The 18,835-nt window shown below is 44.7% G+C and overlaps 1 protein-coding gene across 1 annotated transcript in view; it reads right to left on the bottom strand.

Moving 5' to 3' along the window:
- Window positions 1-2,865: 2,865 nt before the first annotated feature.
- The window catches only part of IL2RG (interleukin 2 receptor subunit gamma), a 62,731-nt gene continuing 46,761 nt past the window's right edge, over window positions 2,866-18,835 (bottom strand). Inside the window, exon 8 of the mRNA XM_044268547.1 lies at window positions 2,866-3,227. Coding sequence (XP_044124482.1) covers window positions 3,090-3,227 — 138 coding nt within the window. The 3' untranslated portion in view covers window positions 2,866-3,089. The remainder of the gene's footprint in view (window positions 3,228-18,835) is intronic.

Below are 18,835 nucleotides of genomic sequence, written 5' to 3' on the forward strand. Positions count from 1 at the left end.
CCACTGGGTTTTGAAGGGGCCTGGCTACCAGCCCCTTGCCCCAGGATTATGGCTCAAACTAACTTTCAAGGAGAAATCCGTTGAACTGTTTTGGGCAGGAAAGCCATGCTTGCGGCCGGCCAAATGTGACTTCCATGGAATTCGGGAACCCCTGCCCGGATTTGGGTGATTTTTGGATATGTTGTTCACCCAGATCAGAGCTATCCATGGATGTATACATTATGGGGATGTGTGGGGTTTTGAGGTGTTTTCTGTGTGTTGGGAAAAATGTGTGTTTTCTGTCTGTGAGTGATTAAGTTATCCCATTACGTTTGGTAATTGTATTTTGTTAATTGCGTCTCAGACAATGCCAGTGTGTTAGTTAATTGTGTCAAAGACAATGCTCATTGTATTTTGTTGATTGCGTTATAGACAGAGGGAAGGGGGTTTTGTGTACAATTGCTGGGAAGGTGTCAATACTGTAAATGCATGTGATTGGCTAAAATATAAACTGTCACAGTCTTCTACAAGGGCCCCAGGGTGAGTGTCCCTTGCTAGAAGACCTGCATAAAAGGCTGAAAAATAACCCATTCAATAGTTACTGTTTTACATTCAACATAGAGCCTCGTCTCATGTGTGTGGGGATTGCTATACATGTATACTCATCTGGGCAGAGCGCAGTCGGCCTCTTCCCTCCCCTATCCTCTTGTCCAGAGGCTGACTCCCCACTGGCTACCCCAGTGGAAGAGCTGACATCTGGGCAGAGCGCAGTCGGCCTCTGCCCACCAAGAACCTACAGCTCCAAGCTAGAGAACACCAATGAAGCAAGGAGTAGCAGATGCCCACTCAACAGCTGGGGACGTACAGAACAGAGTCAGGCCCCAAAATTCAACAGGTCCAGTATGTGGTTGTGGGTGGACTGCCAGACTAACTCAGGTACCGACCGGCGCGAGGTAAGGTATCTGGTTAGTCTTCCCTGGGAGGGGGAGATGTGTGGCGAAACCAACCTCGCCACTGGGTTTTGGAGGGGCCTGGCTACCAGCCTCTTGCCCCAGGATTATGGCCCATACTAACTTTGAAGGAGAAGACAGACCGGCCGCACAGCTTAAATCTGTGGAACTGTTTTGGGCAGGAAGGCCATGCTTGCGGCTGGCCAAATGTGACTTCCATTATGGAAGCCCTCATTAGTAATGTGGGACCGAGGAGCAGTGAAGACCTATGCAGGCTATATAATCATCGCTCCATGGTTTTCTGTCGGCACCATACACTGTGCTGTGACTTGCGCACTGCGTGAGGACATGGGCGTGCTCTGTGACCTCACACTGTGCAATGTCACATCACACCACAGCATGTCAGGAGCACTGGATCTCAGGAACAGCAGCGTCTGGAACAAGAGCACGTGAGTTGATTTATTTTTTTGTCTGATTGGAAGTCTGATTAACACTGGGGGTCTGATTGGGGGTCTCAGCTGGGGTCTAATTAACATTGGGGGTCTGATCTGAGGTCTGATTAGCATTGAGGGTCTTATCTAAGGTCTCATTGTGGTGTGAGCTGAGATCTAATTAACATTGGAGGTCTGATTAATATTGAGGCTCTGAGCTGAGGTTCTGAGCTGAAGTCTGATTAACACTGGAGGACTGAGCTAAGGTTTGATTAACATTGAGAGTCTGATTTGAGGTCTGATTGGGGTCTGAGCTGAGATCTAATTAACATTGGAGGTCTGATTAATATTGAGGCTCTGATTTGAGGGCTTATTAACACTGAGGGCTATTTGGGGCTCTGAGCTGAGGTTTGATTAACACTTGGGGTCTGATCTGAGGTCTGATTTACATTGGGGATCTGAGCTTAGGTCTAATTAAACATTGGGGGTCTGATCTGAGGTCTGATTTAACATTAGTGGTCTGATTTGGGGGTCTGAGCTGAGGTCTCATTAAAAATATTTATTTTTCTTATTTTCCATCTCTAAAACCTAGGCGCATCTTATGAGCAGGTGCATATTATAGGGTTAAAATATGGTATTTATCCTGTACACACAAAAAAAGAAATCATTTTTTTTTGTCAATTTGCCTCCTCAAAAAAATGTAATAAGTGATAAACAAAAGTCGTACATACTGCACTTGAATGGAAGCTGAGCTATATAGTATGTTGGCTCCCTCTACTTTTTAGTTTCTGACATTGGCACTTCCATAAACAGCTGAAGAATGGGGGTGCTGGGTGTCAGACCTCTGCTGATCTCATATTGATGGCCTATCTGCAGGATAGGTCACCAATATCAAAACCCCTTTTAAGGGGTTAAAATGTATATATATTACAGTCATGCAAAAGTGTTCTGAGGACATTTGTGGCACATTTACTGATTACTAGTGATGAGCGACAGGGGCAATATTCGAATTCGCAATATTTTGCGAATATTTGGGCAAATATTCGCCATATATTCGAGAATTCGCGAACTCATGATCTCCAGGCATTTTCTTGATTGCGAAAATTCTCATAAAATTCGCATACAAATTGTCACATGAACTGGTATTTTCACAAAAATCGAATATTCGCAATTACGAATATATTTTGCGAAATTTGAAATATTCGCAAATTCTCGAAGTGCCGATATTCGCGATTAAAATTCGCAATTCGAATATTCGTGATCAACACTACTGATTACATTTGGTGCGACCATTTGAAAGGGTCTCATTGGATATATGTCCAGATGTATGGAACTGTATGCCTAAAGAGTTGCATACACTGTATATTTGTCACTAACTACTAAGCATAACTGATCACAGTGGTTAAAAGGTTTCTTAGCTCGGCATCAGTGTAAAGGAAATCTAACAGGACATGACATATAGTGTGGTTCTCTAATATAGTATTTTTGTACCTCCAGGCAAGATGTACTCTCTAAGCAATTATTTTATTGACCTAATGATCACATCAGTTTATAAGCGATCCCCTTATAGCTGTTACATTTCACTGCTCTAGTGTGACGAAGCAGATGTCATACTAATGAAACAATTAATCATGATCAAAATCCTGATATGGATGATACGGACATTGGCCATTTTAACAAGGGGTGTGCAGATAGCTCTGCGACCTGCACTGATTTTCCTTAGTCGTAGTCACTTTGTGGGTGAGTTGGTTGTAGGATTCTTCCCATTCAGCTCAGGACAGTCTGGATCTTCAGTGACAATGCAAAGTGACTCGGTATAATTGGTCTTCAAGTTCTCCACAGCTTCTTTTGATATACCAAGCCATTCCTTTAAAGGAAAATTGTTATTAAACCTAGTATGAACAATTGTCACAAATTTTGCATTTCTGAATGTACAGGTGAAACTCGAAAAATTTGACTATCGCGCAAAAGTCCATTTATTTCAGTAATGCAAGGAATTGCATTAATGCAGCTTAAAATTTGAATTTTATGAAAAGTGTCACACTCTAGTCAGCTAATTAATCCATACCCCCTGAGCAAAGGGTACCTCAAAATTGTGACTTTGGGGTTTTATAAGCTGTAAGCCGTAATCATCCAAATTATAACAGATAAAGGCTTGAAATATCTCGCTTTCCATGTAATGAGTCTCTCATATGTTAGTTTCATCTTTTAATTTGCATTACTGAAATAAATGTACTTTGCACAATATTCTAATTTTTTGAGTTTCACCTGTAATCTGATATTTTGACTGTTGCTATATACATTGGACAACTTATCCTATTAATAGTAGACAACCAATATTTTAAAAATCACTTTACTTTAAAACAACTTACAAACAATAGTACAAGCGAACACAAGAAACTTTGTAATATGTTTTTTTTTTTCAGTGAGAAATATCTAGTTCTCATGTTATCAGCTGTTTACCCCCCACCCTTACTAATTGTTTTTCACTTGGAAAAATGCTTCAAATTCAGTTTCGAGATGGAGCAGTTCCACAGAAGGATTATATTACACATGTCAATACAAGTCTATGGAGGTGGTGGGGGGAGGATTGAGCAGCAGCAGAAGTGAGCTGATGAAGTGAGCTGACACTAAAGAGAGTGCACAGCTGCATAGGAAATGTATATCTTAGCACAAGTGCTACATTTACAACTAATACAGGTCAGTACATCTCTTTGTAATGTCCTTCATGATCCTGGGGCATATGCCTGAGTAAGAGAAACTTACAGTAGAAAGCAGCTTTTCTTCTACTTTCTGTGTGCAGTGGATGGCAACTAGTCTCCACCCACCATGTCTGAGAAATTGGGAAACTAGATGTTTATCATGTACAGAGAAAAACTGCTAAAACATGCCAGATACAGGTATAATAGACAGAAATAGTATTGCTCTTCATGTACCAACACTGTACTATTGATTAATGCAGAGTTTGTTGAAAGGTTAAGTATGCTTTAAAGAGGACCTTTCATCGGTCCAAACATTGTAAACTAAGTATCATGACATATACAGCGGTGCCCAGGGATTTCCCTGCACTTACTATTATCCCTGGGCGCCGCTCCGTTCTCCCGCTATGATCTCCGGAATGTTTTGGGACTAGGTTATAGTATGAGGAGACTTCCCTTGTTCTGCTGTGCCCAGGGATAATAGTAAGTGCAGTGAGATCCCTGGGCGCCGCTGTATATGTCACGATACTTAGTTCACAATGTTTGGACCGATGAAAGGTCCTCTTTAACCGCCTCCGGACCGCCTAACGCAGGATCGCGGTCCGGAGGCGGCAGCTGCAGGCAGAGTCACGCGCGGATGCGTCATCTCGCGAGACGCAAGATGACGCAATTAGCCGGCCCGCACATGCGCATTGCGGGCCGGCATTTCTTCCAGGGGGGTCGCGTCATCAGCTTTCCAGCCAATGATCGTGGCTGGCAAGCTGATGATTTTAAAAAAATCCAATCAGAAGCCATCTAACACATCATATTAGTAAATATGATGTGTTAAATGGCTTCCCTGCTCCTCTGCTGGTCCTTTTGGTCGGTTGGTTCCAGCAGAGGAGCAGGCTTCACAGTGAGTACACCAAACACCACACTTTAGCCCCAGATCACCCCCTGCACCCCAATTAACCCTTTGATCACCCCTTGATCGCCCCTGTCAATCACCTAGTGAAAGGAAAAAAGTGATCAGTGTAAACTGTCACTTTTTTTTCCCACTGGTATTGACTGTTAGGTTTTAGGACAGTTTAGGCCCCTTGGTTAGGTAGTTTAGCGATCGGTTAGCGCCCACCCCACCGCACCGCAGTCACTGATTCGCTGATTAGCGTATCGCTAATCAGCATTTGTACTTTTATAGTATCTGTAAGTGATCAAAACTGATCACAGTCAGATCTATAATAGTATTAGTGTCACCTTAGCTCGCCCTCCACCCAAAACGCAGTGTTTGCCCGATCAGGCCTGATCGGTCGCCCACACGTGCGTTCACCCACGCCCGCCCCGCCGCAGTGACAAACAAATTTATTTTTGGATCACTGCACATTCACTTTACACGCGCTGCGGCGATAAAAAAATCAGTTTTGATATTTTTTATCAACTGCAGCGGCCTCCGGTACTTCGCTAGCCTCCCATTTGTAAGACAGGCTTGCTTTTTTTCTTGGGTAGTCTCAGGGAATACCCCTAAATTTAGTTGCCCAAATGTCAAACAAGGGGTATTCTTCTGAAGAGGCCTACAGGCTTCTGACCCAGTTGGATGAGGAATGGGAACCCTCATCTGACGAATCCAGCGGGTTAGAATATGAACCTGTAGAAAGCAGTGGCAGTCTGACCCAAAGTTCGGACGAGGAGGTTGAGGTCCCTGATAGCACCATGCATACCCGACCCCGTGTCGCTAGACCACAGGTTGCGCAGGATCCGCTTCAAGGGCAGCAGAGTGGGGCTGGCGCTGTCGGATTACATGGTGAGGCATACACCAGCAGCGCAGCCCTCCCTGGACCTAGTACCAGCACTGCCATACAACATGGTGAAGTGGCGAGCACCAGAAGGGCAGTTGAAGCTGGTACGGTGGCACATGCAGTAGTTACCCCGTCGCAGCCACCGCACAGACAGGCCTGTAGAGCCCCTAGAATCCCTGAGGTGCTGGCAAATCCTGATTGGCAGTCCCCAACTTCAGCCGCACCATTAGTTCCCCCTTTCACCGCCCAGTCTGGAGTTCGGGTTGAGACAGCTCAGATCGGTTCGGCCCTGGGATTTTTTTAGCTGTTCTTGACTGCGGAGCTCTTGGACATAGTCGTGGCAGAAACAAACCGGTATGCCACACAATTTATAACCTCCCAACCCGGGAAGCTATTATGCCCAGCCTTTCCGGTGGAAACCAGTCCAAGTTTCCGAAATCAAAACTTTCCTGGGCCTTCTCCTCAACATCGGTCTAACCAAAAAGCATGAATTGCGGTCATATTGGTCCACGAACCCAATTCATCACATGCCCATGTTCTCTGCTGCCATGTCCAGGGCATGATTTGAGGCCATCCTGCGTTTCCTGCACTTTAGCGACAACACCACCTTCCTTCCCAGAGGCCACCCAGCTTTTGACCGGCTCCACAAAATTCGGCCCCTCATAGACCACTTCAACCTGAAATTTGAAGATTTGTATACCCCAGAGCAAAACATCTGCATAGACGAGTCCCTAATACATTTTACCGGGCGCCTTGGCTTCAAACAATACATCCCAAGCAAGCGCGCCCGGTATGGGGTCAAATTGTATAAGCTCTATGAAAGGGCCACAGGCTATACCCACAAATTTTAGATCTATGAGGGAAAAGATCAGACCCTGGAGCCGGTCGGTTGCCCTGACTACCTGGGGAGCAGTGGGAAGACAGTCTGGGACTTGGTGTCACCCTTATTTGGCAAGGGGTACCATCTTTATGTGGACAATTTCTACACAAGTGTGGCCCTCTTCAGGCATTTGTTTCTAGAACAGATTGGCTGCTGTGGCACCGCGCGAACTAGTCGCGCGGGGTTCTCCCAACGGCTCGTTACCACCCGTCTTGCAAGGGGGGAGAGGGCTGCCTTGTGTAACGAAAAACTGCTCGCGGTGAAATGGAGAGACAAGCGTGACGTTTACATGCTCTCCTCCAGTCACGCAGACACGACAATCCAAATTGAGCGAGCAACCCGTGTCATTGAAAAGCCCCTCTCAGTCCACGACTATAACCTTCACATGGGAGGGGTGGACTTCAATGACCAGATGTTGTCTCCGTATTTAGTTTCCCGCAGAACCAGACGCTGGTATAAGAAGGTGTCTGTATATTTAATTAAATTGGCTCTGTATAATAGTTTTGTTCTCTACAGTAAGGCTGGGAGAACAGGATCGTTCCTCAAATTTCAGGAAGAGATCATCGAGAACCTCCTGTATCCAGGAGGTTCCGTGGCCCCATCCACCAGTGTAGTTAGCCGTCTACACGAGTTAGCCGGTACCTCAACCCAACCGTCACCCCGAAAAAGATGTTGTGTCTGTAGCAGGAGTGGAATAAGGCGTGACACCCGCTATTTCTGTCCTGACTGCCCTGACCACCCTGCCCTATGCTTAGGGGAGTGTTTCTGGAAGTACCACACACAGGTACACCTAGCATAGGGATCACATCTCACCAGGACAGGCACACAGGGCTATTAGGGCCCATTTACACACAGAGCTGCTGCAAACCTCTCCTTTCACCTGGGACAAAGTGCATAACGCACTTCGCCACATCTTTGGGCGATTTGCGCTTTGCACATTTTCCCATGGGGAAGGAGAGGTTTGTCCTATAAAGGTAAAAAAATAAAATAAAATAAAATAAAATAAAAAATCACCAGTAAGCAAAAAGGTTAACGTTCAGTTCAAAAAGTTAAAGTTTATATGTTCTGTTCAAAAGTTTTTATAAAGTTAATAAAATGATTGCGTCGCGGCCTGGTTCTTTCTTTTTTTTTTTTTTTTACCTTCCAGGTGGACCAACCGATCGACTAGCTGCAGCACTGATGTGCATTCTGACAGAAGCATTGCGCTGCTGTCAGATTACACATAAGTCGGTGTATGCGGCGCTGCAAGACGAGATTTCTCCTCTGCAGTAAAAGATACGTTTGCCGAGGCATATGAGCTGAGGAGGTGGCGGTGTTCATATGCTTTGGCAAACACTTTGTATATAAAAAAAAAATCCCGGCAATGATTTACTCATCCACATCGATTGATGTGAATGGAGAAATTTGGTTTGCCAGGGCATACGAGCTAAGTGGGTATGGATGTTGGGCAGAGCTCCTATGTCCTGGCAGACGCCTTTCCCCTCCATTTTTTTTGGGCAGAGATTTTTTCATCCATATTGATCGATGCGAATGAAGAAATCTGTGCCGTTCATTTTTTTCTTTCAGCCCAGAGGTTGAACGAAAAAAATAAATCTCATTACCTGTATGCTCAATATAAGGAGAATAGCAGAAACTCCTAATGCTGGCCATACATGTAATGATTGCGGAGACCCTCAAATGCCAGGGCAGTACAAACACCCCACAACTGACACCATTTTGGAAAGAAGACACCCCAAGGTATTTGCTGAGGGGCATATTGAGTCCATGAAAGATTGAAATTTTTGTCCCAAGTTAGCGGAAAGTGAGACTTTGTGAGAAAAAAATCAAAAAAAAAATCAATTTCCGCTAACTTATGCCCCCCCCAAAAAAATTCTATGAACTCGCCAGGCCCCTCATTGAATACCTTGGGGTGTCTTCTTTCCAAAGTGGGGTCACATTTGGGGTATTTATACTGCCCTGGCTTTTTAGGGGCCCTAAAGCGTGAGAAGAAGTCTGGGATCCAAATGTCTAAAAATGCCCTCCTAAAAGGAATTTGGGCACCTTTGCGCATCTAGGCTGCATAACAGTTTCACACATGTGGTATCGCCATACTCAGGAGAAGTTGGGGAATGTGTTTTGGGGTGTCATTTTACATATACCCATGCTGGGTGAGAGAAATATCTTGGTCAAGTGCCACCTTTGTATAAAAAAATGGGAAAAGTTGTCTTTTGCCGAGATATTTCTCTCACCCAGCATGGGTATATGTAAAATGACACCCCAAAACACATTCCCCAACTTCTCCTGAGTACGGCGATACCACGTGTGACACTTTTTTGCAGCCAAGGTGGGCAAAGGGGCACACATTCCAAAGAGCACCTTTCGGATTTCACAGGCCATTTTTTACACATTTTGATTGCAAACTACTTCTCACGCATATGGGCCCCTAAAATGCCAGGGCAGTATAACTACCCCACAAGTGACCCCATTTTGGAAAGAAGACACCCCAAGGTATTCCGTGAGGGGCATGGCGAGTTCCTAGAATTTTTTATTTTTTGTCACAAGTTAGCGGAAAATGATGATTTTTTTATTTTAGTTTTTTCCTTACAAAGTCTCATATTCCACTAACTTGCGACAAAATTTTTTTTTTTCGAGGAACTCGCCATGCCCCTCACAGAATACCTTGGGGTGTCTTCTTTCCAAAATGGGGTCACTTGTGGGGTAGTTATACTGCCCTGGCATTTTAGGGGCCCATATGCGTGAGAAGTAGTTTGCAATCAAAATCTGTAAAAAATGGCCTGTGAAATCCGAAAGGTGCTCTTTGGAATGTGTGCCCCTTTGCCCACCTTGGCTGCAAAAAAGTGTCACACATGTGGTATCGCCGTACTCAGGAGAAGTTGGGGAATGTGTTTTGGGGTGTCATTTTACATATACCCATGCTGGGTGAAAGAAATATCTTGGTCAAATGCCAACTTTGTATAAAAAAAAATGGGAAAAGTTGTCTTTTGCTGAGATATTTATCTCACCCAGCATGGTTATATGTAAAATGACACCCCAAAACACATTCCCCAACTTCTCCTGAGTATGGCGATACCACATGTGTGACACTTTTTTGCAGCCAAGGTGGGCAAAGCGGCACACATTCCAAAGAGCACCTTTCGGATTTCACAGGCCATTTTTTACACATTTTGATTGCAAACTACTTCTCACGCATATGGGCCCCTAAAATGCCAGGGCAGTATAAATACCCCACAAGTGACCCTATTTTGGAAAGAAGACACCCCAACCAAGCTCTATTAGTGTGAAGAAAAGGAGGTAAAATTCATTTGGGTGGTAAGTTGTATGACCGAGCAATAAACGATGAAAGTAGTGTAGTGCAGAAGTGTAAAAAGTGGCCTTGTCATTAAAGGTGTTTCAGCTAGGGGGGTTGAAGTGGTTAAGAACATATTGGAAAGCCAAAATGATCGATAAAGATTATAGGTCCATAGTTTAAAGGGCTTCTGTCACCCCCCAAAACTCATTTTTCATTTTTTGGCATATTAAAATCCTTATTGGACGACTGTTCCCTATATAGGGCTCTTACCTTGTTATGTGGCTTGGTTTCACTAAAAATCGAGCTTTTAAAATATGCAAATGACTTTACGTCCTTCTCTCAGAGCGCCTGCGTCGAATGAAGACACGTAAGGTGCAGGCGCGGGATTTTTGTATCAGAAACATTTGTAGATGGACAAACAGATGACTGCAGAAGTGACCTCCTTCTGGGCAGACCTAAGAAGGGAAGCATGTTTACCTGCCTCTCAATGCTGGATCCCAGCATCTTTACTCCCTGGGTTCCCTGACTCCTCGGCTCCACTCACTGTGGTGACAGGAGGCCGATGGTTGCTATGGCAGCCACGATACCTTACACAGGCATCGGAGCCTGCCATCTATGGAAGCCCAGGAGATCTAGCCCCCAGGCAACTGCCAGTGTACTACACTGATAGTTCAATACTGTACAAAAATTACATGCATTGTACTGCATTGAAACAGGGATCAAACCCTGAAAAGTTGAAATCCCACAGTGGGACAAAAATAAATAAAGGGAAAAAGTGTTTTTTTTTTATAATAATTTTTTTTAGTTTCAAGTAAAAAAAAGCCCTTTCACCTTATAATATAATTAGTAATAAAAACTTAAAAATAAAAAACAGACATAATAGGTATCATTGCATCCATAACGACCGGTTCTATAAAAATTTCACATGATCTACTGTGCCAAAATAGCTATTTTTTGTCACCTGGCATCACGAGAAGCATAATAGTGAGCGATCAAAATGTTGTATGCACCGCAAAATGGTACTATGAAATCATCACCACATCCTGCAAAAAAATAGCCCTCACATGAGACAATCACCATAAAAAGAAAAAAAATATGGCTTTAAGATAATGGCAACTCAAAAACTGGATTTTTTTCTTTAAAAAAATGCTTTTACTGTGTAACAATAAAAATAAAGAGAATACACATATGAGGTATCGCCGCATCCATAACGAGTGACTCCATAAAAATATCACATGACAACATCACATCTACCCCGGCAGGTAAAAAATAAAATAAACTGTGCCAAAATGGCAATTTTTGGGTCACCTAGCCCCAAAAAAGTATAATACTGAATGATCAAAAATCAAATGTACCCAAAAAAGGTACTAATAGAAACATCAGCTCTTCCTGCCAAAACGAGCCCCTACACATGATGATCGGCAGAAAAGTAAAAGAAATATAGCTTTCAGAAAATTGAGACAAAAAAAAAGATTTTTTTTTCAAAAATACTTTATGTAAAACTGAAAAAATAAAAATTAAAATAGACCTATTTGGAATTGTTCTGTATCAGCATACTCTATAAAAAGAACACACTCGGTAAAAAAATAAAAATAAAAATGGTGCCCTAACAGCCATTTTGTGGTTGCCTTACCAATATGTGTAATATTGAGCGATCAAAAATCATATGTACCCCAAAATAGTACCAATAAAACTGTTATCATATAGTTTCCACATTGGGAGTTTCTACTGTAGGAGTCCATCAGGGGGTCTTCAAATGCGACGTGGCAACTTAAAATTATCCCAGTAAAATCTTCCCTCCAAAATCTATATGGCGCTCCTTCCCTTCTGCTCCCATACAGCAGTTTATGACCACATATGGGGTGCTTCTATGAACTGTAGAATCAGGGTAATAAATATTCAGTTTGTTTGGCTGTCAACCCTTGCTGTATTACAGGGGGGAAAATGGAAAAAAATGGAAATCTGCAAAAAAAAAGTTACATTTTGAAAGTTCACCTCCATTTTCCTTTAATTCTTATGGAACACCTGAAGGGTTAACAACATTTGTAAAGACAGTTTTGAATACTTTTAGGGGAGTAGGTTCTAAAATGGAATCATTTATAGGTGATTCCTCTATGTAAGCCCTACAAAATGACTTCATAACTTAATTAGTACTTAAAAAAGTGGGTTTGGAAATTTTCTGTAAAAATTTCAAAATTGCTTCTATAATTCAAAGCCTTCTAGCATCCTAAAAAATAAAATGACATTTACAAAATGATGGCAGCATAAAGTGGACATATGAAAAATGTTAAGTAACAACTATTTTATGAGGTGTCTTAATAGTGATTTTTTCCAAATTTTCCGGAAATTTTGATTTTTGTTTATAACTCAAGATAAAACATATTTACTCAAATTTACCACTAACATGAAGTACAATATGTCACAAGAAAACAATCTCAAAAACATATAAGTAAAAGCATTCTTGAGTTATTACTACATAAAGTGAAACATGTCAGATTTGCAAAATGTGGCTTGGTCCTTATGAAACTGGCTTGGTCTTGAAGGGATTAAGGCAGTGGTCCTCAACTCCAGTCCTCAGGGCCCACCTACCAGTCATGTTTTTAGGATTTCCTTAGTATTGGGCAGCTGATATAATTAGTGTCCCTGTATCAGGATTTACCACAGGTATTCATTCTGTGGGATACTCCTAAATCCCGACTGGCAATTGGGCCCTGAGGACTGGAGTTGGGGAACCCTGGATTAAGGTCCTTTCAGGCCTACTTATTAGGCCTCATGCACACGGCCGTTACATGCATTAAGTACTGCAATTTGTGGAGACGGATCAAGACCCGTTCAACTTGAATGGGTCCGTGATCCATCCGCACTGCAAAAAAATAGAACATGTTCTATTTTTTTGCACTGCGGAGGCATGGAGAGAAACCCCACAGAAGTCCTCCATAGTGTTTCCTTGGATTCCGTGCCTCTGTTCTGCACCACACCTTCCAGATTGCAGACAAATTCAAGTGAATGGGTCCACATCCGTGATGCGTTGTACAAACGTGCGGTGCCCGTATATTGCGGATCCGCTGTTTACAGGCCACAATACCAGGCAGTGGCCATGTGACCAAGACTTTAAAGGGGTTGTGTGAGAAGAGGGAGTTTTGGAATACCTCACCGCTTGGCCAGACCTGTAAAGGAAAGATTATTTACCTACTTCCCTACACCTTTAAAAGGGTATTGCTTCCTTTGCTGGCTGGATTCATTTTTTCATAACATTTTTCACTGCTTGTTTCCATGGTTACTACCACCCTGCAATCCAGCAGTGCTTGCACACTATAAGAAAAAGCGCCAGCCTCTTTGGTGACTGGGACTGTGGCACTGCACATAGGCTAGTGATTTTTCCTATAGCGTTCAAGCACAGCCAATGCAGCTGGATTGCAGGGTGGTCATACCTAGAGATGTTGTGAACATAAAAATTTTCGTTCGCGAACGGGGAACGCGGATTTCTGCAAATGTTCGCGAACGGGAGAACCGGGCGTACCACCATAGACTTCAATAGGCAGGCAAATTTTAAAACCCACAGGGACTCTTTCTGGCCACAATAGTGATCCGGAGGGGGATCCATGGCAAAACTCAGATGGAAAATTATGTAGTTGACGGAGAGTCGGGTTTTAATCCATAAAGGGCATAAATCACCTGACATTCCTAAATTGTTTGGAATAACATGCTTTAAAACATCAGTTATGATGTTGTATCGATCAGGTAGTGTAAGGGTTATGCCCGCTTCACAGTGACAGACCAAACTATGACAGACCAAACTCCCTGTTTAACGCACCGCAAACAACTGCAAACAGTCCATTTGCACAACCGCTAACTTCCCATTTGCACAAGGTTGGATACTAAGCTAGCCATGTCCCGTTCCTTGCCCTCACTGACGTCATTGAAGGTCTCTTCCTGCACCCAGCGACGTACAACACCAAGGGTCCCCGAAAGGTGACAACAAGCCCCCTGGGACGCCTGCTGTGGTTTGTCTTCCACCTCCTCAAAGCCACCTTCCTCCTCTGACTCCTCTTCTTCAGACTCCTTTCTCTGCGTTGCCGCAGGTCCAGCAATCGACGATGACAAGGCTGCTTCTGGTGGTGATGGTGACCACAACTCTTCCTTTTCATGCTCATCTACGGCCTGATCCAGCACTCTTCGCAGGGCACGCTCTAGAAAAAACACATATGGGATGAGGTCGTTGATGTTGCCTTGGGTTTGACTGACCAGGTTTGTCACCTCCACAAAAGGACGCATGAGCCTACAGCCATTGTGCATGAGCGTTCAGTAACGCGGCCAAAAAATACCCAGCTCCGCAGAGGCTGTCCTCTTTTTTTAAATTAAAAAAATCTGTTCTTACCAGTTTAATCTCTGTTTTGTCCCCTATCACGGGCCGGTGTATGGAATAGATTTTAGGAACTGGGAGATGGAAAAGATGCTTGGTCGGTCCTCTTACTTCCAATTTGGGGCACGGCGCGTGCGCCGTGCAATGTACTGTGCCGCCCTATATGAGTGGTTTGTTAAGTAGTACTATTCCTATCAGTTTAATCTCTGTTACGTCCCCTATCAGGGGCCGGTATATGGAATAGATTTTAGGAACTATGAAGAAAAAAGGGATTTTGTCCAAGGTATAAAATCCAGGTACAAGAAAGCAAGTCTACATGTTTCGGGCCCAATTCAATTTTAGCCCTTACTCATGACTGTGCCACCCTATATGAGTGGTTTGTTAAGTAGTACTATTCCTATCAGTTTAATCTCTGTTACGTCCCCTATCAGGGGCCGGTGTATGGAATAGATTTTAGGAACTGGGAGATGGAAAAAGATGCTTGGTCGGTCCTCTTACTTCCAATTTGGGGAACTGCGCGTGTGCCGTGCAATGTACTGTGCCACCCTATATGGGTGGTGTGTTAAGTAGTACTATTCCTATCAGTTTAATCCCTGTTACGTCCCCTATCAGGGGCCGGTGTATGGAATAGATTTTAGGAACCGGGAGATGGAAAAAGATGCTTGGTCGGTCCTCTTACTTCCAATTTGGGGAACTGCGTGTGCGCCGTGCAATGTACTGTACCACCCTATATGAGTGGTGTGTTAAGTAGTACTATTCCTATCAGTTTAATCCCTGTTACGTCCCCTATCAGGGGCCGGTGTATGGAATAGATTTCTAGGAACCAGGAGATGGAAAAAGATGCTTGGTCAGTCCTCTTACTTCCAATTTGGGGCACTGTGCGTGCACCGCGCAATGTTCTGTGCTACCCGATCTGAGTGGTATGTTAAGTAGTACTATTCCTATCAGTTTAATCCCTGTTATGTCCTCTATCAGGGACTGGTGTATGGAATAGATTTTAGGAACCGGGAGATGGAAAAAGATGCTTGGTCAGTCCTCTTACTTCCAATTTGGGGCACTGCGCATGCACCGTTCAATGTACTGTACCACCCTATATGAGTGGTGTGTTAAGTAGTACTATTCTTATCAGTGCAATCCCTGTTACGTCCCCTATCAGGTAGATAACCGCAAAGAGTTGTCAATAGTTGACACACTCATGACATAAATTTTATTCCTCTATGCGTCAATCTTGGTGTAGTGATGACTGTGCTCGTGCGCACGTTTGGGAGATTGCAGGTGATGGCGGTTTTTCAAAGCCTATGGTCGTGCTGAGGTAGTTCAGTGACAGTTAAGTGACCCAGAAAACAATGATTCTGCAGTGTGGGCCCATTATTGGCCTAGTAGGCTTCAATGATCACCTTAGATGATCACAAAGAAAATTAATGTTTTTTTCTATGCAAACTTATCCAGCCGATCACTTTTGGTCTGTTCACAATGAAGCAATGACCTTATCATCTGGGGTGTGCCAACATTGCCATTGCCAACACACTCATAGAGGTGATTGCTTCATTGTGATACGCAAGCCCCTTCACCACAACAAGGTAACCATCACGAAGGGGAATTGACACATGTATGTGCCTTTTTTTTGTTTTGTTTTTGCAGCCACAGTGCAGCACCAGAGGCCAGAAAAAATTGGCATGTACACATGCCTGAAAAACTAGTTATTGTTGCAGCCGCTGCAGCGGCCGGAAAAATGTAAAACATTGCGGCTTGAACCCTAGTTGGTGGCGGAGAAGTCACGCAAGTCATCAGCATGCAGAGATTAAATACAGCGGCGTGTGGACCATTTTTAGCCCAAGGCATCTCATCAGGCTTTTTTTTGTCAAATGTATCGCCCACTGTCAGTTCCTTTGGGATCCATGCCTCATTAATCTTAATAAAGGTGAGGTAATCTAGACTTTTTTGACCTTGGCGACTTCTCTTCTCAGTGACAATACCTCCTGCTGCCCTGACGGTACTTTCTGACAGGACACTTGAAGCGGGGCAGGCCAGAAGTTCTAGCGCAATTTGGGATAGCTCAGGCCACAGGTCAAGCCTGCACACCCAGTAGTCAAGGGGTTCATCACTCCTCAGAGTGTCGATATCTGCAGTTAAGGCGAGGTAGTCTGCTGTGAGGGTGGACCCCGAAGGGCTGTGGAGATGCATAGGACTTAAAAAGCTCTGCATGTCCTCCATCATCAACATGTCTGTAAAGCGTTCTGTCCTAGCCAGCGTGGTCGTGGTAGGAGGAGGATTACTTTCACCTCTTCCCCTGTTAGATTCCCATTGTGCTGTGACATCACCGTTATACGCTGTGTAAAGCAAACTTTTTAACTTGTTTTGGAACTGCTGCATCCTTTCCGACTTCCGTTAATTCGGTAACATTTCAGCCACTTTCTGCTTATACCGGGGGTCTAGTAGCGTGGCCACCCAGTACAGGTCGTTCTCCTTCAGCCTTTTTATACGAGGGTCCCTCAACAGGCATGACAGCATGAAAGACCCCATTTTCACAAGGTTGGATGCCGAGCTCCTCATGTCCCGTTCCTCGTCCTCACTGATCTCACTGAAGGTCTGTTCTTCCCCCCAGCCACGTACAACACCACGGGTACCAGATAGGTGACAACGAGCACCCTGGGATGCCTGCTGCGATTGGTCTTCCTCCTCCTCAAAGCCACATTCCTCCTCTGACTCCTCTTCCTCAGACTCCTCTTCCAGCATTGCTGCAGGTCCAGCAAGCGATGCTGATAAGGCATTTTCTGGTGGTGATGGTGACCACAACTCTTCCTCTTCACGCTCATCTACGGCCTGATCCAGCACTCTTCGCAGGGCACACTCCAGGAAACAAAGAAAACAAAAGGGATGATGTCGCTGATGGTGCCTTCGGTGCGACTGACTAGGTTTGTCACCTCCTCAAAAGGACGCATGAGCCTACAAGCATTGCGCATGAGCGTCCAGTAACGTGGCAAAAGAATAACCAGCTCTGCAGAGGCTGTCCTAGCACCCCGGTCATACAAATACTCGTTGATGGCTTTTTCTTGTTGGAGGAGGCGGTTGAACATTAGGAGTGTTGAATTCCAACGTGTCGGGCTGTCGCAAATCAAGCGCCTCACTGGCATGTTGTTTCGCCGCTGAATATCTGAAAAGTGCTCCATGGCCATGTAGGAACGCGTGAAATGGCCACACACCTTCCTGGCCTGCTTGAGGACGTCCTGTAAGCCTGGGTACTTATGCACAAACGTACAATCAGATTCAACACATGTGCCATGCACGGCACATGTGTAAACTTGTCCAAATTCAATGCCGCCAACAAATTGCTTCCGTTGTCACACACCACTTTGCCGATCTCCAGTTGGTGTAGAGTCAGCCACTGATCCACCTGTGCGTTCAGGGCGGACAGGAGTGCTGGTCCGGTGTGACTCTCTTCTTTCAGGCAAGTCAACCCCAAGACGGCAGTGACACTGTCGTATCCGGGATGTGGAATAGCCCCTGGGGAGCTGGGGGGTGCAGTTGATGTGGAGCAAGACACAGCAGCAGAAGGGGACTCAGCTGGGGAGGTTAGCGAAGAGGATGGAGTAAAAGGAGTAGAGGAGGTGGCAGCAGGCCTGCCTGCAAGTCGTGGCGGTGTCACTAACTCCTCTGCAGAGCCACGCATTCCATGCTTGGCAGCCGTCAGCAGGTTTACCCAATGCGCAGTGTACGTGATATACCTGCCCTGACCGTGCTTTGCAGACCAGGTATCAGTGGTCAGATGGACCCTTGCCCCAACACTGTGTGCCAGACATGCCATTACTTCCTTTTCCACAATAGAGTACAGGTTGGGGATTGCCTTTTGTGAAAAAAAAAATATGTCCGAGTATCTTCCACTGCGGTGTCCCAATAGCTACAAATTTTTTGAAGGCCTCAGACTCCACCAGCTTGTATGGTAAAAGCTGGCGGGCTAAGAGTTCCGACAAGCCAGCTGTCAGACGCCGGGCAAGGGGGTGACTCTGTGACATTGGCTTCTTACGCTCAAACATTTCCTTGACAGACACCTGAGTGTGGGCAGATGAGCAGGAACTGCTGAAGGTGAGAGGCAGAGTGGCGGGTGGTTGAGAGGCGGCAAGGAGGACAGCAGTGGTTGACGTGGCTGAAGATGCTGGACCAGGAGGAGGATGGTGGCTTTGAGTTTGTGTGCTGCTTGTACTCGTCATCATGTGTTGATCTGATAGGCGTTTGTGATGTGAGATCATGTGCCTTCGCAAAGCAGTTGTACCTAGGTTGGTGTTGGATTTCCCACGACTCAGTTTCTTTTGGCACAGGTTGTAAATGGCATCGCTGTTATCTGAGGCAGACACACACAAAAAATGCCACACTGCTGAGCTTTGCAATGACGGCATTCTGGTTGTGGCAATAGCATGCGTTGATTGGCGTGCTGTCTGGCTGACCCTGGGTGCCGATACATGCTGTCTGACTGT

The sequence above is a fragment of the Bufo gargarizans genome, chromosome 9, assembly GCF_014858855.1.
Source record: "Bufo gargarizans isolate SCDJY-AF-19 chromosome 9, ASM1485885v1, whole genome shotgun sequence".
Lineage (NCBI taxonomy): Eukaryota > Metazoa > Chordata > Amphibia > Anura > Bufonidae > Bufo > Bufo gargarizans.